A 21,749-nucleotide genomic window follows, 5' to 3' on the forward strand; every position below is an offset into this window, starting at 1 on the left:
GGGTCTGTGACGACTCCCAGTCAGTTGCTGTCTTCAAAGTGACTTTGGTGCATCAAGACAGCAATAAAATAGAGTCAGTCTGATATCAGTTTACAGTTAATCGGGGTCAAGTTGGCAATTACGTGCAATCTGTTTGGAATACACAAACAAAATCTCAAATCTGTTGCCGTCTACCTTGACAGAAATTCATATTAACTACATACATTCAGAATCCAGCAGCTTGAAACAGAAATTCCTCCACAAATAGTGACGCAGTTGCGTCAGGACAGATTTACTTGCGTAATGCAATAGGTGCTCAGCAACCTCTATTTTACTTATGAATATAACCAGTTGGCAACCCCTTGAGTCAAGTCCACTATTGCAAAGAGATGTGTTGCAGATGAGTTGCACTGGTTCACATAAACTGCTTCAGAATGTTTGCTGTGTGTTGGCAATCTGAGTTTATACATTAGACAGCAACTAATTCCAAACCTTTGCCAGTCAGTCTGAGTCTGACCTGCAACTGTTTGCAGACAGGTTGCCTTCTACCAGGTGGCCTGTGATCAAAAGCAGTCAATAAGAGTTTGAATGTGCAGCACCTGGAACCCTTTGGACGACCAGTTGGTTGCTGCAGCTGTTTTTAATGGACGGAGTTTATTCATTTGTAAAGAAATGAATCATTTTTACCAACTGTTATTACGTGTCACCTTGTTGTTTCATTCAGTAAATAAGACTTTCTTAATAAGTAGCTTAAAATATTAAGCATAGACATGAAAAATGGCTTCTTTACTATCCAAGCAAACAATTCTTCTTCTTTTAATTATCAATATGTGCATGTTTCAAATAGGAATCCATCATAAGTGCTTTATATGTAAATGACACCAATCCGTGAGTACTTTTCATCTACTCAGGTTTTACATCGGCTGCGATCGATGTCAGAACTGGTACCACGGTCGCTGCGTGGGAATCCTGCAGAGCGAGGCCAACCACATCGACGAATACGTGTGTCCTCAGTGTCAATCGACAGAGGACGCCATGACGGTCTTCACACCGCTCACCGACAAGGACTACGATGGCCTACGAAGAATTCTGCGCTCCTTACAGGTGAACTGAAGATTTATAGCTGTTGCACAAGCTCACTTCTCACACGAGAGATGGGGTCATACCCTCCAGCCTAGACTACCTGCTAATGTGTGCTGTGAAAGAGAAGGTTGAGTCACAGAAGCTTATTTATGAGGGTCACAAACAAGTACATAAACACACCGAGCAGTATCTGAATCAGCAGCACTGTAGTTGTAGTTTTATTATCAGGAATGGGGAAAAACACTAACGTAGCTCCTTGTAGCCCCATTACAATGCAAGAGCAGCAAACAAAAAGTCCTCTGTGTGCGTCTTATCTGATGGGTTTGGCTCCCCCTACTTGGACAGCTGCCTGGCCTCGGCGTCTTTTCTGGCTTCCCTTTCTTTTCTCTTTCTTCTCCTCTAATTTTCTCCTCCTCTGTCCAGCAGCGTGTGTGTGTGTGTGTGTGTGTGTCTGTGTGTGTGTGTGTGTGTGTGAAATGTGGGAGAAAGTGAGAGAGAACATCTGTGTTGACCCACCTGCTTTCACTGTAATTTTCATGGTGCTGTTTGTTTTTCTTCATTGGTTTCAGCTTTCTCAAGCGCCTTTCTTTGTCTTTATTTCCATTTTTTTTGTCTCTCCCACCTCTGCAGGCACATAAAATGGCGTGGCCATTCCTGGAGCCAGTGGACACGAACGACGCCCCAGACTACTACAGGGTTATCAAGGAACCAATGGGTGAGTGCACTGTTGTGAATTCAGTTATTTAAATTTGTAAATGAACAGTTAGTAGCTCTTGTCTTATTTATAAAACGTTATAGAATCCTATTCTGGATGCATATTGTAGCCTCAATGTTAGAGTTTTATTGTTTCTTTGGAGCTAGAGGTGACCTAACTAAACTAATATAATATTAGAATTTTACTCCCAAAACAAAAGCACAAATTTCAAGTACGATTACAAGTTAAAAGTATAAGTTACAGCTACAAGTCTGCAAGTATGTCAGTCAAAGGGGCCACACCCTCAACATTAATCCTCAACAAAATCCAGATAGGCACTTCAAACAGAGACACCAACTATCAGTCACCTCTAATGCAGTCCGATCCCCACTCACAGCTTGACCCATGTGACCTTAAAAGCTCACATGTTGGAGGGATGGGGTAGTGTCTCAGGAAGGTAATTCACACCTTTTCCCCATGATGACAGTAATGACCCACGCGTTGATTCACAGATGGTTACAGGGGCGGGTCAGTGACTCTCAGGGGTTCCAAGAGGACAACCACACTTGGGGTTAAATACATGTCCATCAGTTTTTTAGCACTGAAGAAGCTTCTTGGATCAGAGGTGACCAAAAAGAAGTTCAGTTGCCTTCATTTCAAGTAGAGATGGCACGATACCACTTTTTTATGTCCTATACCAATATCATAAATTTGGATATCTGCCGATACCGATATAAATTCGATATAGTGTATTTTTTAATCAATAAAACTGTTTTTTAATATCTTGCTGCATTTTGTATAAATTCATACTCAAGTTTTAAAAAACAAAACACTATGTCTTTGCGCCCCCTTTTCCCTCTTAATGCCCTATCGGCCCCCCTGGCTAAACTTTGCTAGATCCGCCCCTGCACAGTTACCAGTCGTCAGCTGCGTAGAAAAGGATTCTGGTCTAGAAAGTAATATTAAATAAATTCTAACAACAGCTTATCAAGCTTAAACGTGCTGCTGTTGTTCAGCCGCTGGTTTCCTCTTTCTGGCGCGAAGTGGGCCAAAAACAAACAACAGAGATGGGAGTCGCGACAGAAAAGCCGATCAGCCGATCATTGATCAGTTTCATGATTGAAGTAGCAACAGTAGAGAGAGAGAAGAGGCAGTCACTCCATATATTGGTTGTTAAGCTTAACGTGGGAATACGTTACAAACATTCAGAGATGAACTTACACACTTGCTTTACGTCTCTCTGGGATAACTTTCTCTGCGATGAAATGCTGGTTTGGTAGCGAGGCTCCAAATGCTGAACCAGACCGCTGAGAGGTCTCGCACGCTCAGCCGCTCTGTCACGTGACGCATACTGCTCCGACTGCTAAGGTTATGAGCTGAGTTACACCATGTCGCAAGTTTTGTGAGGTGCTTTTGTGATATTTAATGGATCGGATTGCATTTGTTTTTATTTCTCTCCGATATCCGATCCAGTACTTTAGATCAGTATCGGACCGATACGTAATATCAGATCGGTCCATCCCTAATTTCGACTCCTTCGGACTGTTAAATTAGCTGTAGAAACAAGAAAAACAAACAGCTTTTGTACCGGGCTGTAAATATGTTAATATAACAGGTGGTTGGGCATTTTGATAAGGGACTCTATGGGGATTGCCTCACTTTTGTGGCCAGCCTCTGTGGGAGTTTTTGACACTCCTGTGCTGGCTTCATTTTTCAACCCCGCAGGTTGCCGTCTGGTCTGGATTTGAGCCTTGTTTGTGTTACTTCTGAACTTATACTTGTGCACATTTTAACCAAACTTTTTCTAAACTTTTCTGACAGCTCCCCTCATTTTCTGTCTACATAATATAACTCCTGAAGCCTTTTCTCTGAAATGAAATAAAACCCACATCAATTTGGAAATCTTGAAAGCGATATCACTGAATCTAAAGAGTTTCAGCTCATTTACTAAAATTGCATATGGTGATTAGTTTCTGCAGCATACCATTGATTTCTTTTTTTCTTTTTCTTTTTTTTTAAGGTAAATACCTTTTGTAGGCGATGTTGCTGAAGGTTAATTTTCCCAGAAACCTCATTTGTGAAGGTGTTTTTGTATTTATTATAATAATTTGTGCCTGGCCAGAAAGACAAAGCTGCATCAGTAAAATTTAACTGTTGCATATATTAACTACTACTATAACTTTTGCATTTTGAAAATATTGCAAAATATTTATTAATAGATGGTTGTATAAAGGACTTTGTATATGATGGTTGTCTCAGTAAAAACATATGTAAGGTGCACAATATGATGCAACACTCTCTATAACTATCAAGCTTTCTTTTTATAGCTGTGTGATCTACTTCTAGGGTTCATTCATTATGTCAGGATGCATCCTCACATTCCACCTTCGCATCGTCCTCACATCTTGCGATTCACAGCATCAGTCTTAAGCAGCCTTTATAAAACATGCCGTGTGATGAAAGACACAATTATGTTTCCTCGCTCTTCCACGCACTTTGTCTCCTTGAGGTGCAATTAAGGGATTGGTGATGAAAAGCACTGTAATTGTTGGGAGTGTGTAGCCTCCTTGAGGAGAAAAATATAAAAACAAAAGTGGGAGTTGGTACATAATTTGTACTTTGTAATTTGAGTAACTTGGAATGGGATTGGTTGGGAGTTATCCCTGTGTAGGCGATAAAATTGCTTTTGTAGTGCTGGTTTTTTATTTTGGAGTTGCTTTAGGCTCTGGAAGTAACACCCAGGCTCTATATATCTTAAACATTAAAAAAAACAAAAAACAAAAACACCACCCGTCAGGAGGGCAACACGGAGGAAGCCCTCCAACTCAGATCAAACCGGCCATGTAAATGGGGACTTGCGTCAACAGGGCCTTTTTGAACTTCCATCCAAACAAACCGTTAATGAGCTGGTCCGTGTCTGCCGGGCTCCCTGTGGAAAGGGACCAGCCCCACATTCAGCTCCTGTTGGCCTGGTCCTGGAAACTCTAGTCCTCCCCTCACCCGTCCACCGCAAGAAAAAGTCCTTGTTGGTTTACAAAAAATAAAAAGAGCTTTTGGCTGGTGAAGCTGCTGGCATTGGTAGTTTTTGGAGGGTTTTGAGATGAAATCTGATGACAGAGAAGAAGGAGGTCTTTGATATTGACCATGAGGTTTGTGAGCCTCTGGTCATCTGGGTGGGGGTTAAAGAGGTTAAGAGTCGGATGTGTTTGTTTGAAACGCAGCCCTGGGGATGCCACGCAGTGCGAACTGCCAGCAACGGCAGATTATGTAGAGCCTCATCTGTTGCCAGTTAGCTTCTTTGCTAAATCTCTTATTTTCTTAAGTTTTCTACTTGTTTTAAAAAGGTTAGCAACTCTCAAAGCTCCCTTTCAAGAGAGGAACTGATAACCATTTTGCTTTTTTCCACCCCCTCAGAAATGACTCTTAGATAATGGCGCTCTCCTCAGGAATGACGAATCGGTCACGTCTCAGTAACTAATCTGGAAGGCTGAATAGATCGAGGTTAATGCTGGCAGAGGTTGTGGATTTTTGCTGTCACATATAAAGCGACGCTCTGTGCTTCCACGAAACATATTTGAACGTCTGTCAAGCACATACCACATAAGCTGCAATTACTTTGAAGCAAGCATGCTGATTTGTGGAACGAAATCGATTAGACAACCCAGATATTTGTGCTCTGTTTCCGCATATGTGATGCGTTTCTCTGCCAGAAACTAACAATTAAATGACGTTCATATTACAAACTTGCCATCAAGTCTTTTACCAAACCAGATCTTTAAATCTCCCTTTGCCAGACCTTTCCACCATGGAGGAGAGGTTACAGAAACGCGAGTACATCAAGCTGACGGAGTTTGTAGCAGACATGACCAAAATCTTCGACAACTGCCGCTACTACAACCCCAGCGACTCGCCCTTCTACCAGTGTGCCGAGGTTCTGGAGAACTTCTTTGTCCAGAAACTCAAAGGCTTCAAAGCCAGCAGGTAAGATGACGGTGAGGATGATGAGGATAACAAAATGGCGGCGGGGTACTTTCGAAGATGGGCTTTGTTTTTAATACCCAGAATCAGAGAGAATTTTCAGTGTCTTTCAGAAAGACACCAACTAATTAGCAGTTTCACTTGTAGCCCTATATGATTGACTCTGACTGGTAGATTTACTCTAGTGAGAGCAATAAAATTTAATCTCTCACAGAAAAATAACAATAAATTTGCTCCTGGATCACTGTCTTATGGTTCTCCTCAATGTTTTAAATGTTCTTTCAACCACCAAGCTTGTTCTGTCTGAAATAAGCCGGTAACACCTCTATTGTGCCTATTTTTTAAATATAATTCTGGACCTTAATACCAAACTCCTTCCCTTTTCAACTGCCCTTCCCTTTACGCCAGCTTTCTTGATTGGCTTTCCTCTGGAAACAGAAGGTCTAAAGATACAGATCCAGTATGGTCATATTTAGAGCCCCAGTTTCACAGGCATAGAGACCAGTCAGAGAACTCCCTGGCAACCTCAAGTCGCTAGGGAAACCTGGTTCATAGGTGGTTGGTGGAGGTTGCAGGCAGGTTGCCACAGTTGCCAATAGTCTGCATGGAAAATGCTGACAAACACTGGCCGCTCACTGTCTGAGCCATAAAGAAACGAATAAGTGCGCTGCAGATCGGAAACGGAGAACGTTTGCTCTCACGAGTAAAAGTTGGGCCTTTTCAGATGTTTTGGTTGGAGCATTAAAGCAGAGCTTTCACTTTGAGGTCCCTATTTCTGTTTTGCATGAAGCTCAGGGAGCAGTTTGCAGACAATTCGCCATCTTCCATGCAAACTGCGGCAACCTGCAAGTGACCAAAACCAATCGCAAGGAGGTTTTCGGCACAGCATCCTGTATTTGTAACAAATTTCACATTATCCACTGACACCAACCGGATGAGGAATACACACTTCAGAAAGAAACGAATAGAAACGTCTAATTCAAATCTTTCACTCTGTCAGATTTATATAGTCGTTGATAATGTTTTGCTGGAGTTGTGTTTGCTTAATTACTGGATATATTTTTTTCTTTCTTTTCATTCACACCTTCACTGTTTATCAGTGCGACCTTCACACTTTCACACATTCAGGCTTCAGTCAGCTCATCTTTGCACTCCTAACAACAAACCTGCTCAGGCTTTCATCGTGTCGTCGGAGCACTTCATGCTGGCAGCTACATAAAAAGCCCACTTTCTACCATTCAACCCGACATGTCGTATGACAGAGCGTAGGGAATGATCTGTGGAAGTCAGACCTGTTTAGATGCACCTTTATACCCGACACCTTCTCCACTGTCTGCCTGTGCTTGGTCGTGCCTCTGAACTCATCTCACTGAGCTGTCCTCGCTGTGCCATGTGATTGCTTTGGTCGGATGCACTCTACAAGACGGCAGGAATGCAGTCACATTATCTTTCAGGTGGCTTTCTTTGTGTGTGTGTGCATTAGTTTGATTAAATAGGGCGAGGAGGGTAGCGGGCGTCTCCTAACTGAGAAGATGGAGCGCCTGCGAGCATTTGAGCCACGATGTTTTAATGGGCTCAGTAAGTCTTGTGGTCTGCATCCAGCTTTATGTGCTTGAGGTGGCGACGTACTTCACCTGCATGTACTGACGTCATCCATTCTCTCTCTCTGTCTCTCTCTTGCAGATTGTGATGTCAGACTCCTGGGTGCCGGGGTCACTCTTAAAAACAAACAAAACATAATTCGCTATCCTGGATGTTGCTGTTTTCACTTGTTTTAAAAGAAACAGCATTAAAAACTTTGTAAGAAAGTGCATATATTAAGACACACGTTAGGTGTGATCATTTTTTTTATTTTAAAAGCAAATAAAGGAGAAAAAAAGTTTCTACTGTCTAAAAACATTAAAAACAAAACAATGGCAGCCATGTTGGTCACACAAACCATTCAAGGGAAAATGTATTTTTTTTACACTCTTCCACCAGATGACATTTTGTTGAGGCAAAAAGAAGTTTTGCTAAATTTGTTTGTCTCTGAGATTCAGTTTCTGATCACAGGTGTTGATTTTGACTGTAAAATCACACGTGAGCGACACAAACACACACTTTACTTTTGCTTTGATAGAACTGTTGTTCTTTTCTTTCTTCTTTTTTGCCATTATAACATGCTGCAGAACATTTTTACCTCATTTCTTTTTTTTCTTCTTTTTTTTTGACATTCATTACATTTTCTTTATTGGCTGTACCCATGTATTATATTTCATGTTCATATTTTATCTTTTTTGTGAAGGAATATGTTTTATGTTATAAAGGAAATAATGGTTTACGCTGTAAAAACAAAGTAGAGTGAAGAAAAAAAATCTAGTTTAGCTTTCATATTCAGAATATGACGAGCTTAGCGGTCTCCACTATAATAAAAATAAATCTTTTTTTTAAAAAAGAAAGACTCTCTGTATACTTATTGTTGGGTCGACATCAAAAACACACATTTCAGTAACATTTCACCAACATGGCTGCTTGGTCTGCAACAACCCGTCTGACCCACTGGCATCCAATACATGTTTTGCTATTGCTTTTTTTTTTTTTTTTTGTACTTTCTCCTAGTCACATATTTGTCACTTTGTACAGCCTTTAATAAAAAAATAAGAAGAAAAACAACAACAACAAGAAGTTTTCCAACTGTGTTCTTCCTCCTCTCTTTGCCTGTTTCTGTAGGTCACATAACAACAAGCTGCAGTCAGCTGCCTCTTAGCTCTGCTTAAAAAAACAAACAAAAACTAAACAAACCAGGTGTCACACAGACCCGGCTTGTGGTTTCCTCTGACTGATTAAGAAGCGTGGTCCAAGTCAGGCTGCGTCCGAACCCGACTCCTCTCTGGAGGAACGGCGCCCCCACCTCACACAACACCTCACCTGGCACCTGCAGTGCTGAGAAGAAAGAAGTGAATTGGAAAAAGGTTCATTTGTCATCAAAAATGTCAGTGTCGTCTTCATACCAAGGGGCAGGGCAGTTGCAGACTTACTCTCTGGCAGCCTTTTACATCCCAATCAGCCATCCCTGCCAGTGTAGCCCCTCCATGAGAAGAAAGCCTGCAGAGCGCAGATGGCGAGGCAGCAGCGCTCGTTGGATGGTCGGTGGCAGTCTTATCTTTAAAGCAGCAGCAGACTCTTGGAAGTTCATTCTGTAGCTGATGGCTGTTTGTTTGTTTGTTTGTTTTGTGTATCCTATATAGCAAAGTGTCACCTTCTGTCCCCCTTTCTTAACTTCATCCTGTCGCGTTTTCACAATGCAAACATCCCGCTCGATTTTAGCCACTGCTTCAACTGGAAACTGCTGTAAAACGTGCACAGCCGATGTCGGGAAATGTTTCATCTGAAGCTAAATGTGCAATTTGGAGTTGACTTCCCTCATATTCAATAAGCGCCACCTTTGTTTTTGCCAGGAAAAAATAATAACCCCACAAAGATAGGTCGGCACTGCAGACCAGCTTCATTCAGCCAGTCCTGAAGACGCAGCATCACCTTACATTAGACCTAGTTATACTGACCACATTGTTTTCAGGTTTGTAGTGCTGCATGAAGCATGAATCAGCCTCGTATAACTCAGTGTGTCTTTCAGGGTCACATTTCACTGTATATTATCGAAGCAGCCTGCTGATGCTGAGATGAGCCCCCTGTAACAGAAGCTCAATTTTGTACAAAAAAAAAAAAATTGGACCTCATGTGAGGGGGGGTCTTCATTTTGTCTCAGTGCAGCAGTGCTTTCATGTTGATTTCCACAGGGAACACCCAAAATAAGCTGCCCCACCCACAGCATCCTGCCGTTCTTTTGGCCTTTTTTCCATTTAGTGTTCTTCTAAAATGCAAGTTTAAAAAAAAGTTAGCTAGTTTTGTGCCTCCTTAAACATGACTAGTTGAAAGAGGCAAAGGTCCACATATGAGGAGAGGGAGGGGGATTTATTTTATTTTTTAAAAGGCCTTCAGGGAAGGTGAAACTTGTACGAGGCTTAACCGACCTACAAGTACTCCACCCTCCTCTCATCGAACTCCGGTGTCCGTTTCTGTCGGTGGCTGAGTCTGTAAGTCTGTCTCTCCTTATCTTTCAGCCACTTCTTCCAGCATAATTCACTGAAGCTGACAGGTTGGCTCACATCTGTCTCTCAACTCTGCCTCAAAGCATGGTTAAGTAATTGGGTAATGGACTTTTCCACTCACAATCAACTCAGTTATGTTGCGGTCCGCGGCAGCAGGGTAAACTCCGAGTGGAGTGGGGGGGACTGGGGAGTCTTTGTACCGTGGGGTTTGTATGAAAATTTTATAACTGCATTTTTGGCATTTCTGGGAGCATTTTTGTAATTTGTGATCATCCGTTTTGTAGGAGGGGAGCCGTTAAAAGGCAAAGTTGCAGTTGTCTTTTAGTTTATATGTTGGAGACTGTTTATAATCAGGAAACGTTTCAGTTTTACTCGTAAAGTTTTTACATTTTCGGGTGTTTTAATTAGAGTTGAGAGATAAAGTAGCCTCTGTCATCTTCTGTGTGTTTGTATGTCTTTCATATGTCTGTCTTTTCAAACATGGGTCACTTTGTAATCTGACGATAATGTGCTTTATCCACTGTTTGTAATCTCTATTGTATATTATTGCTGTCCAAATATGTAGAGATGAGAGATTTTTAGAGCAGTAGAAACTTTTATTTTTCACTATTTGAACCAGCAACTAAGCCCGCCTGTATATTTTAACTGTCTATTTTTTTCTCTTTAAAGTGAACTCTACATTTAGGTGAAATTGCCCTTTATATTAAAAGTGCTGCATATTGTGAGCATAAAGGTTTTGAACGGGGTAGAGTGACACAGTAACTCTTGTACAGAGTTTTTTTTGTAAGAAACCAACCAGTTCAGCATAACGTCTATATTGACATTGCATTTCTTGTATTATTTATTCATATCAATGAAAAGTTCTCAGTTTTTTGAGTAATGTTGGAAAAAAGAAAAAAAAAACGTAACTGCAGATAAAAGTACTCTATGTTTTTAACAGATTGTGGCAACTCTGAGGAGATTCTCTTTTGTACTTGATAGGACATTTCATCCTAGATAATAAAGTAATGTTTTTGACACCAGTGTTTTCTCTCATTGCCTCTGCTTTTTAAGCTTAGTACAAGGTTGTTTTTGTTTTTTCGTGCATTGTTTTAGTCGAGTTTAAGGTTGTTTGGATGAGCAGTTCTCATATTTTGTCTAAAACAAATGTCTTCGATCAGTGTTTCCCCCAAAGAGACTTCTGTCTGCTCCACTCTGTGTCCCCCCGCACAGACAAAGGTATATTTGAATGGCTCTTTGTGAGGACATAGCCTCACCAGTCATTTTTCAACCTGCAGCAGCTCAATTGCTCGTTAACACAAACGTCTAATCACCCAAAATGGCAACAGCTCATTTAGGCTTGTAGACATGGTCAAGAAGACCTGCTGAAGTTCAAGCTGATCATAATGTTGGTGTCACATAGGCTTGTCTGAGTATTTTAGAAACTGATGGGATCTAACTCTAAACAGAGAGAAAATACCCAGTGAGCAGCAGTTCTCTGGGTGAGAATGTCTTGTTGATGCCAGGGGTCAGAGCACAGACTGTTTTTAGATGAAAGGAAGGCAGCAGTAACTCATGTAACCACTCATTACAAGCAAGGTATGCAGATGAGCATCTCTGGACGCACAACACAACAAGCCTTGAAGCAGATGGGCTACAAAAGCAGAAGACTACACTGGGTGCCACTCCTGTCAGCTAAGAACAGGAAGATGAGGCTACAGTTCACACACGCTCACCAAAATTGGACAATTGAAAATTGGGTTCAAGTGGTAAGATCAAGAATTTGTTATAAACAACACAAAAGCATGAGTCCATCCAGCATTGTATCAAGTGGTGTTGGGGATGTCTTCTTGGTACACTGTGTGCCCCTTTAAAAACCATAGCCTACCTGAGTATTGTTGTTAATCATGTCCATCCCTTTGTGATAACAGTGTATTCTTCTGATGCCTGTTTACAAAAGCATAACGCCATGTCTCAAATTACAAGTCTTTTCAAACGTGTTTCTTCAACATGACACTAAGTTCACTGTACTTATACCGTCTCCACAGTCATCAGATTTCAACCCAATAGAGCTTTTGGGATATGGTGGAATGGACAATTCCCACCCTGGAGGTGCAACTGTTTGATGCTGTTGTGTCAACATGGACAAAAATCTTTGAGCCATGTTTCCTCTCCTTAGTGAATTTGAAGAACGAAAGCAGTTCTGAAAGAGAAAGCAATTAAATACAGTTCTAGCAGGTTGTACCTAATAAGAGAGTTGATAAGTGTACACATAAAGTGTACACCAAAATCTTAACCTAATTTTAGCCACCATGTTTAACTATCGAACCCTTACGTTAATCTAAAGTTAATTCTAACTTTAAACCCCAAACAGCAAGTCAGGCAGGTATGATAATACTTTTGAAATAGGTTACTGCATATAAATATAACATTTTAAGTCCATACAAGAAGCGTCCCTTCCCTTTGAATCAGTGAGACATGACCATATTGATAACTTAATGATCAAGAGCAGAACTGTAAGCAGTCCAGGGATGTTTTACTGACACTTTTAAAGAGAAAACCACAGCCAATGAGATGAAATAACAGCATGCATAGTCTCCAATTAAGCATGAAATATAAACAGCCAATTTTCAGCACAAAAGAAATGCTCAACCACTGTGCATGAACGAACAACAGGATGATCTCTCACATTTTTTTCTTCTTTGAATTTGTAACCATTTGAGTAAAAATGGACATTTTTTTCAAATCTCACAATGGTAAAGAATCCCTCCAAAAGTTCTTAGTTCAGGATCTGGAGCATCTCCAAACGGTAATCACATCTACGCTGGGCCGAGGTCCATGTTTTAAAATAAATCTGCTCATAGCTTTTAATAAAACAACTGTTCTGGAGGAAGGTTCAGAGGAGGTTGGAGGTTGTTACCCTCATGGCTTATCCGGTCAGGATGAGAATGAACAGTCAGCAATTACTTGTAGGTTTCTCGTTTTATTTGAATAATGCGTATAAAGGAAAGACACACATGGACTGTTAACTCTGAAAGGAAATAAAGTATGACTTAAGTCATTCAGTAACTCAAATTAATACATGAACTCGGGAAACTCAACAGAAACTCTCCTCAGCTGCCAACCCATGTGGGAGTGAAGAAAGAGTGAGCTGTAGGTGAGTGCAGTCCTTATATAACGGGTGACAGGTGAATGCAATTAAGGGCAAGCACCAGACCCAACCAAAGGTGAGGAAAAGAAACAAAGTGCATCTGGTGAAGTGAGTGTGCTGAAAGGTGAGCCTTTAAAACACCAACAGACCTAAATAATTACGTCCATGGCAATAAGCCCCTCCAATACCTGAGGGGCACGGTTCCTTGATTCAGAAACAAATGCTTCTATAAGACGATACCTGTCAATCTTGGTGTAAAATTGAGAAAATCTATCCACACGTTTTCTATCGTTCATCCATAGCCAGGTTGCAGATGCAGCAGCCTAGGCAGCAAAGCCCACACCTCCCTCACCCCAGGCACCTCCTCCAGCTCAACCTGGGGAACACCGAGGTGTTCATAGGCCATCCGAGAGACATAATCTCTCCAGCATGTCCTGTGTCTACTCTGGGGCCTTCAGCAGGATCTGCCCGGAACACTACACCCAGGAGACATCCAGGAGGCATCCTTATCAGATCCCCAAATGACTTCTACTGGCTCGTTTCAATGTGGAGGAGTAGCATTTATCTACTCTGAGTCCCTCTTCAATGACTGAACTTCTCACCCTTAGGCTGAGCCAAGCCACCCTTTGGAGAAATCTAATTTCCAATCTGGAAGCTCAGTTATTAAGAATTTATACATTTGCAACATTTTATCTATTTTACATAGCTTAACTAAGATGCATATTCCATCTCTTCCCCCCTCTTATCATGTTTTCTCTAATAACGCATTCAATTTAAAAAAAAAAAAAAGATGCAAAGGGAATATCATCATTTCCTGAGAAGGAAGCATGCATGCAGTAAACCAAATAGGACCAAGAATAGAACCTTGGGGTACACCGCAACACAAATTCACTGACTTCTTGCTACTTTATTACTTGGAAATTACATATTAACATTACTTTCGATATCTGTATCTACACCTGTTTTTGCATTAAAACAATACTGGTTTATTAACTGGGCAAACTGGGGTAGATTACTCCCAGTGACCCATGATAATTTGAATTGACAAGATGAGAAACACTTGTCTTGTTGGGAACTGTTTTATAGAGAGGGGTCTCTGCAGGAGCCACAGCTAATTGTTCCTCTGAGGCCCCTTGGTGAGCTGATCTGACTCCAAATATGAAGTTCAGCTTTCAGCTTAAATTGTTAGCTGCATGCTCAAGGCAAGCATGAGGGACAAGGTCATGACCCCTGCGCTGAGACACACCATCTATTCCTGTGATGAAATTACCAAGATGACACATCCAGCCACCTCCTGCTTTGATCTTTCACTTTTCTCACACACCCCTCTCCACAACCCACCCCCCACTCTTTAACTCTCCACTCACCACTAAATGGATCCAGAGATTCAAATGGACGCAGATGACCACAAGCTCGAAGTTGGTTGTGAGGGGCGTTCACACAGGAAGCAGCTCATAGATATTTTCACCCAACCTCCCCTCCCTTTTTTCTCCCCTCCCCCTCCTTTACATCCTCTGTCATGAGGAATGTGCTCCCGCTGTGATAGTAGCAACAATGTGCAGCAGGCTCCTGTTTCCTGCCCGTATGCATCTGTTCCCTCCAGCGCTGATCCCAGATAGGGGCTTCATCGAGCCTGGGAACTGACCTGGGCTGACATACATGCAGAGAGGGAGAAAAGAGGCTCAGCGCTGCCTGGATCAACATCTAAGTTCCCAAGTCAGTCTCTCTCTTCGTGGAGGCCAGGCCGAGACCTTTGGTTGCTAAACTCTAATTAGGTTGGTGACTCCTTGTCCGGCTCTCAGTGGGAATGACAATAAGGATCACTGTTGGTAGTGTACGTGCGACTGAACGAGCCAGGGGGTGTTGGTTTAAAGATAAATAAATTCTTCGCAGGGCCACAGTACAAAACAAATACACACTTTTATTGAGTTCATGTTTAGTAAAGCAAAGTAAGCGTTCAGTGCAAATCTTTTCCCTCTCATAAGAAGCATGAGCTCAGGGTCGTACTACAGTTGAGCCTGGGATTTTTTATTAAATAGGAAAGACAGACGCAACAACACAGTCTCTACAATTTCACTTCTCTCCCTGCATTATTTTACACAACTGTCTGTATTCCTCCTCCTCCTCCTCCTCCTCCTCTTTGCTCCCCACCTCACGTTTCCTCTGATCCTGCCGACATACTTTGAATGCTCACCGTCCAAGAGGAGTATGTGTTTGTTTGCAAGAGAGGAAAGCAATAGGCACTCCAAAAAGGAGCTGTGACGGAGGCACTTCTTTCAGTCGTGTGTCCAGGTGTGCGGAGGATCAGATTCCCGCGATTAGATTTATGGCGTACTCCCAACAACAGCGTACCTCCTCCTCCTCATTCAGCAAGACTCCTTTTGATGTCCCATATAATTAAACTAAAAGAAGTAAGCCGCTCTCGTCACATGCAAAATCTCTGCTCACTTTTTGTCTTTTTTTCCCCCTCCTCTTCCTCCTCCACTGAAGGTTTGGTGCTGCTTTTAAGGCCCCCAATTCCCTTCCTTTTAATATTGCATTTCCTGCTTGCTATTATCAACCCACAGTGACGCCATGCACAGGACTGAGTGTTGCAAACCAACACAGTCCAATGCCATACAATATTTTGCATCCATTGGCTAATTAAAGCAAGATTTACATGTTATAAGTCTTCAAGAAGTTAAAGAAACTGTTAATTACAGGGGGGAAAAGGATTTGGAGTAATTTTGGAACAGTCATGCGTAGAAGTGTTTCAGTTTAACCAGATTTGCTCCATGTCTTTGTGTTGTTAGGTTATTGTGGAAATACAGAGCAAACTTTTAATTAAAGGAAAAAAAACGTTTTGTTTTTGTTAAATTAACAGCATATTCCACAATTCATCTAGCAATACCATGTATATTTCTCAAAGACCAAACCAAAGTATGACTGGAGGAAACTATGTAGGGGGGACACTGTTACACTCATTAAATTGAAGGAATGAGGGGCTTTCTCTGCTTTTTTTTTTATGCAAAGTTTTACAGGAAAGCTGAGATAATTATCTCTGTAACATCCTGTGGTCTGTGTACCCTAAATGCCTTAATGTTTGGATCCTAACCCTATCATCTAGAGAATTTAAAGAAAGAATTTCTTTGGGGGGAGAAAAGAAATGCAAAATGTCCCCGAGTACTATGAGAATGATTTTTTAAAGACAAAAATCAAATATCCTGATATTGTAGGGTTAAAGGTTATGATTTACTATTTAAATGTTTATTCAGAAAACCCTTTTCTCAAGTAAAAGCATTACTCTTCCATAAAAATATTCCCACTTGGTAATATGTGAACTAAAGATGAGCCAAATTTCCCTTTTACGTGCAATGCCTTATTAATGCAAGGATTTCATGAACCAGCCATGAATGGATGAAGAGTTTGTATGTTTGCCTCATGGAAAAAACATCATAAAACCCATTTAATTGTAGCTGCTTGTGTTTTCTGTAAAAAGAAAGAAAGAAAAAAAAAAGATCACAAGCCAGCAACTGTGGATTTTCAAAGATCGGTAAAAAGGAGATGATCCAGTCTTTTGCTAGCATCAGAGCAGTCCATATGAAACTCCGTCGATGCTTTCGCCACATGTCTTCTGTCCACGTGAGATCAGTTCACGTCTGCTGCAGTGTCTCTTCCCCTGCAGCGAGGGGCGATAGTCTTATCTCTGGTTCACCTACACCTGGAGCGCGTGGCCTCCAGAGCTTTCTGGTGTCGCCGCTTGTTGTATCTCTTGACGTAGCTGTTGCTTCTCAGGATGCCGTCCCCGGGCTTCAGTTTACCACCCAGCAGGTTCAGGAGTTCAGAGGGGAGGTGGCGTCTTCGGTGGTAGATCTGACCCATTATGACGTATCTGGTCCCTTGGGAAGAAAGAGAGCGAACGTTGAAGTGACGGAAGGGGGAAAAAAGTGCAAAGTCAAACAATTTTTGTGTTTGCACTAAACACGTTCTGCTGATCTCAGGGAAAAGGAATTCCCACATCCCACAAAGTGACGCTTTGGTGTTAAGTTCTCACATGGTTTTTAATTTATGGGTCTCAAGAGTTGCATTCGTGTAAAATATCAATTATCAAACTCTGTACTTCCCACGATTTGTTACTTTAATCTCATCTCTTGATTACTCATGAACAAAGAACTTAACAGCTAGAAGACACTATAAATATGAGTAAATATTAAATGATATTTATCATTCAATTAACTACACTGCATAACCAACAACAAATGAACATAATTAAAAGGTACACCGCTATTATTCTCGTTCAGGAGAGCTCAACCGGCACAGTAATGCTTTGCAAGGATTCAGACAGTTGACTGTTTATCTCTGATGAAGCAAGTTTTTTGTTCTTTAGAGCTAAGGAGCTACACTGCAACACCTACCTAGTTTGATGTCAGGGCATGGCTTGCTACACTTGTAGGTGTCCAGGACCAGAAGGCGCACTTTGAAGAAAAAGCTGTCAGGGGTCACGTACAGACGGCTCATCTTGTAGAAGCCATCACTGCTGACCATTAGCGTAATGAGCCGGATTCCTCTGCGCAACACGTCGATGTCATGGACAATCCCATTGACAGCTATGTTAGAGAAAAACATGATCAGATCTTAAAATATCAGATTTTTATATCATCATAACTCAGGCTTTGAAGGTGAAGCAATATTTTTGATGCTTTTATGAGGTGAAAATCCAGCTGCCAGCACCCCTAAAGCACTCTGTTTTGTTCATCTAATATAAAAACTGTTGGTCTTCAGGCTAAACTCCTTCTAGCTTTGGCGTCTAAGTGATCAAACATAACCATGCGTGTGAATAATGCATTTCCTTGAAACTACATCTAGTCTCAAAGGTCATAGTTTCATTATCCAGCTGTTGCATGTATACATTTCTTTATTATCAAAACTTTAAAGGCACAGATAGATATTCAGCTGTTAATGCGTACATTTAAAAAGGAGAGTTAACTCCAAAAATTTAATTGAAGTACTTTTGCTCTAGCTTGTGCAAATTAACCATCCAAACTTTACCAACTTTGGAGATATTCTCAGAATAAATCCCTGCCTTTACTTGATGGTGGAACAACAGTCCAGAGGACTAACATGTTAATGTGATTTTGTGTGTGTGTGATAAAGAAGACCAGCACTGAAAACCAGTCCGTCTTTGTCTCACATTAGACACATACCAAATTCACTGTAGCAGTAATGCTCCTTCTCGTCCTTCTCCTTCCTGCACTCGCTCACACAGACGGCGTCGTGTGTGAAGTCGGACTCTGTGGGGAAGTAGGACAAACACAGCGAGTCAGGGAATGACTGACTCTCATTCCAGCATCATTAGAAAAGACGAGGCTGTCATTACGAAACCGAGGCGTCACATTCCTCGGCAGGGGCCTGGAGGAGGTGGACCGTGTCTCGGGATCACGCTGGTGGTACATTTTTTAACCTTAACTACAAAATCAGAGCTTTCCCCCTTGCTTTGCATTAGTTTCATTATAACCACGACTGGACTGCACACAGGGGACGCATTGACAGCCAGAATTGAGGGAAGTGGTTATAATTAGTGGCAGGAGACTTTAATTAGCTACTAGAGGAAAAGACAAAGCCACCGCTCTCATCACAACCCTCTGTGTGAACTCTGTGACCTGCGTCAGCATACATGACATATATACTGGCACAGAAACAGATTGGACTTTTCAAAGTGATAATTAAAGTGATATTTAAAGCACAGGAAAGAAAACAGCAGTGTAAATTTAAACTCAGCAGGATCCACTTTTTGCCACTATAAGTTTATAATAAAATTGAGTTTGGGCCTTTTCTTGTGATCAAATGTCAACTTTCCATTAATGACACTACACTAAGAAAAAATACCATCACAAAGCAGCTCTTTTTCATTCTGTAACAAATGTTTTTATTGTTTTGATAATTTGCACTCATGTAATATATATTGTTTAAAGGCCAGAGGCTGCAGATGGTTACGAGTGAGAAATATTGTAATATTAAAGATCAAAGATGTTCCCATCTGGCTACAGTCTTATTCAAGTTTAATAATTTAAAATCTATACTCCCAGGAGGGAGTAAGGTTCAAAGATCCCATCAAAAGATATCTGGACAGCTCTGTAATTATGCACAGGTCACATTTTGAGGTCAGGAAACAAAAAAAAATCCTCCCGTACCTCGCCGCATGATGTCAAACTGATAAAGCAGGCTGGAGGAGCGCCGGTTAAAGATCACCGGCGGGCGGCTGTTGTTCCGAGTCACTGCACTGATGCCAGACTGATAGAGACTGGACTTCCCCGGCCGGTTCTCCTCTGGGTCCATGCGTCGGTTGGGGGGATCTTTGCGCGGGGGAACAGCTGGTTGTTGTGGCTGAGCCTGAGGTTGGGTCTGCGGCGGCGCCCTGGGTCTGGAGTTGGGGTGTCCCTCTGGCTCGCCGTGTTGAGGAGGACTGACGTTGGACTGAGCGTCCTGACTGGGTTTCTGTACTGTGCGGTTGGTGGAAGCACCTGCAGCTGCAGTGACCTGGGTTTTGGGATGCAGACCAGCAACTTCTCCTCTGGCTTTCTCGCTGTTGTGCTCCTCCGAACGGTCACTCTTTGGGCCCTTTTTGCTCTTGCTGTGGGGACTGTGGTGGTGGGGGATGTGGGCCAGGTCAGTGTGCTTGGGCCACACAGCAGAAGGAAGAGGATGGAGGCTGAACTTGGACTCGCTGCTCTTGCTGCTCTTCTCTAGGAGTTCGTTGATGGGCAGGTTGGGCTCTTTAACCACCAGTCTGCTCTGATTGCTCAGAGCTGGATCCACAAAGCTGCTCTGACCCTTTTCTATCAGCGTGTACAGACCTGCAGTCGAAAGAAACAAAGCTTCCATTTAGTTGCACAGTTTGGCAAAAAGAGATCTACAACAATGGGTGAATTTTGTGTAATTGACCCATTGTGGACCTTCCTTGAAACCTGGATGAATTCTTACTCATTACTCTATTATCAATAGAGTACAAACAATATTATGCTATATTATCCCTGTTATGCCTGAAATAATTACAGATTTGTAATTTTTGAAAAATACTGGAGTGTTTATTGAACCATATGATAAATAAAAACACATAAATAAATATGAATTTGCATATGTGAGTCTTAATTTGTATAATTCTTTGCTACATCTGCCATTTTTGTGCAATTTATTGCTCAGCAAAACAAAAACACATAAGAGGGTTAGGGTTAAAAACATCACACTGGTGATGTAAGGGTATCAGAAATTCATCTATCAAATATGATGCACTTAATGTTACAGGGTTAAACCTAAAAAAGGTACAACATGAAGTCAAGTCACTCTCCATCTAAAGCATATTGTATATCTGTAATTGCATGTAATAACAGATATTTAGGCTATTTATGAATGATACTAATGTCACTGAACACAGCGTTCAAAAAAGATTAAGAAAAATAATCCACTCACCATTAACGACATGCTCCTCTGTGTTGTAAAGAGGAAACACCACAAACAAAAGCGTCAAAGTAATCCCTGCCATCCTTCAAGCTCACTGTGGACACACTTTCAGGGGTCTGCTACACAGTTGGGATTCCTGGGATTTTTATAGGAGCTCTCAGGAAGGAGATGGGATGGAAAAGGGAGGTGGTGGGACGTCCCAAACACAGAAAATAAACACTTGGACGTGACACTCCTTTCATTCATGCACGGATTCTGAATAGGCCCGCAGTGTTGTTTACAGCCTGTGAGGGAAACTGTGACACTGTGTGCGTATTGTCTGCTTCACACAAAGTCAGGTTTTATTCAAAGTGAAACTTTTCCTGGGATGTGGTTTCCAGTTGACTGTTTGAAGTTACATTACTCTGCTTTTTAGTTATTTAATAATAATTAACCTAGTTCTATTAAATAGGTACTAAATAGGAACAAGAGCTAATAAGACTTTCTAAGTTAACATCCTTCCTCACTTAATTTAAATGCAGTTTTTTTAGATCTGACTGATCCATGTGTATTCACTGCCCTCTGCTGAGCAGAAATAGAGACATCTGAAAACAGTGGTGGCAGATGTGTTTTTAAATGTCTGATATATTGGTTTATATTGTTAAATAGGCTGTAGTCAACAGGATATAAGCAAATAACCTATTTTGAATGTATATTTATGACTTTGTGTTATTCAAATATATTTACAGAGCTGTTAGCTGCTGCTATTTCTGTTGCTCTGTCGCATAAGACGGTGGTTTACTGCTCCTCTTTGTCTCCAGGATGGCCGTGGCTGTACTACAGACAGTTTAGATGGCCATAATATTGTGGTACAGGTTCTCTGAGGCCTTTTTTCATAGATCTGCTGTATGTTACCTATAGAGAGGTTTTTGTTCTTTTCAAATTTTTTTTACATTTTATATATATTCAATATAACTGTGCAGATCAATTGAATGGGTTTATGAACAAGGCACAAACCATAAAATGTTGAAAACAGCTTGTTACCGGATTCATCGCTAGTCATATGTTCAACCCAATGACTGTAAAAAAAAAATTCATCTCGTTAGTATTATCACACAATGTACAACCGGATGTTCCAATGTTCCAATATTCTTGTTTCTGAGTCTGTGAAAGAGCTCACAGAAGAACCCCGAAAAGGAAGTTAAATACGACCCAGATGGGACTCGAACCCACAATCCCCAGCTCCGGAGGCTGATGCCTTATCCATTAGGCCACTGGGTCATTACGTAGCACAGGTGGGGAAAATTCAGTCATGAAAATAGAAAATCGAATATGTAGTCAGCGATATTACTCATTTACTTAATAGTAAAGATTATATTTA

General features: G+C 41.4%; 2 protein-coding genes and 1 non-coding gene across 8 annotated transcripts in view; 1 reads left to right on the forward strand and 2 right to left on the reverse strand.

Moving 5' to 3' along the window:
- Window positions 1-10,844, forward strand: part of LOC120735109 (nucleosome-remodeling factor subunit BPTF-like) — a 56,700-nt gene extending 45,856 nt beyond the window's left edge. For 5 of the 6 annotated variants that reach the window (XM_040034288.1, XM_040034287.1, XM_040034291.1 and 2 more), the window contains 4 exons: window positions 891-1,083; window positions 1,693-1,777; window positions 5,551-5,737; window positions 8,444-10,844. In XM_040034288.1, coding sequence (XP_039890222.1) covers window positions 891-1,083; window positions 1,693-1,777; window positions 5,551-5,737; window positions 8,444-8,480 — 502 coding nt within the window. In that variant the 3' untranslated portion in view covers window positions 8,481-10,844. Of the gene's footprint in view, window positions 1-890; window positions 1,084-1,692; window positions 1,778-5,550; window positions 5,738-7,417; window positions 8,363-8,443 lie in introns of those variants that run through there. The other variant, XM_040034290.1, reaches the window with a different exon arrangement.
- A 4,009-nt stretch (window positions 10,845-14,853) lies between these two features.
- LOC120735110 lies at window positions 14,854-20,642 on the reverse strand. Its single transcript, XM_040034293.1, has 5 exons — window positions 20,399-20,642; window positions 19,123-19,785; window positions 18,136-18,222; window positions 17,347-17,538; window positions 14,854-16,830 (listed from the first exon to the last, which is right to left on the reverse strand). Exons 1-5 carry the CDS (start codon window positions 20,469-20,471, stop codon window positions 16,643-16,645), a joined length of 1,203 nt encoding a protein of 400 aa, XP_039890227.1. The 5' UTR covers window positions 20,472-20,642; the 3' UTR covers window positions 14,854-16,642.
- A 934-nt stretch (window positions 20,643-21,576) lies between these two features.
- On the reverse strand, window positions 21,577-21,649 carry trnar-ccg. The gene has a single exon. It is a non-coding gene; the product is annotated as a tRNA-Arg (tRNA).
- Between the last annotated feature and the right edge of the window lie 100 nt (window positions 21,650-21,749).

Source organism: Simochromis diagramma, unplaced genomic scaffold (assembly GCF_900408965.1).
Source record: "Simochromis diagramma unplaced genomic scaffold, fSimDia1.1 OVJJ01000747.1, whole genome shotgun sequence".
NCBI lineage: Eukaryota > Metazoa > Chordata > Actinopteri > Cichliformes > Cichlidae > Simochromis > Simochromis diagramma.

Bases quoted from the DNA above. Each gene is read 5' to 3' on its own strand.
- LOC120735110 (XM_040034293.1), bottom strand. From the start codon at position 20,471: ATGGCAGGGATTACTTTGACGCTTTTGTTTGTGGTGTTTCCTCTTTAC. The intron at 19,786-20,398 runs GTGAGTGGATTA...TTTCGACTGCAG, and splicing joins AGAGGAGCATGTCGTTAATG to GTCTGTACACGCTGATAGAA. The intron at 17,539-18,135 runs GTATGTGTCTAA...TCTCTAACATAG, and splicing joins TTACTGCTACAGTGAATTTG to CTGTCAATGGGATTGTCCAT.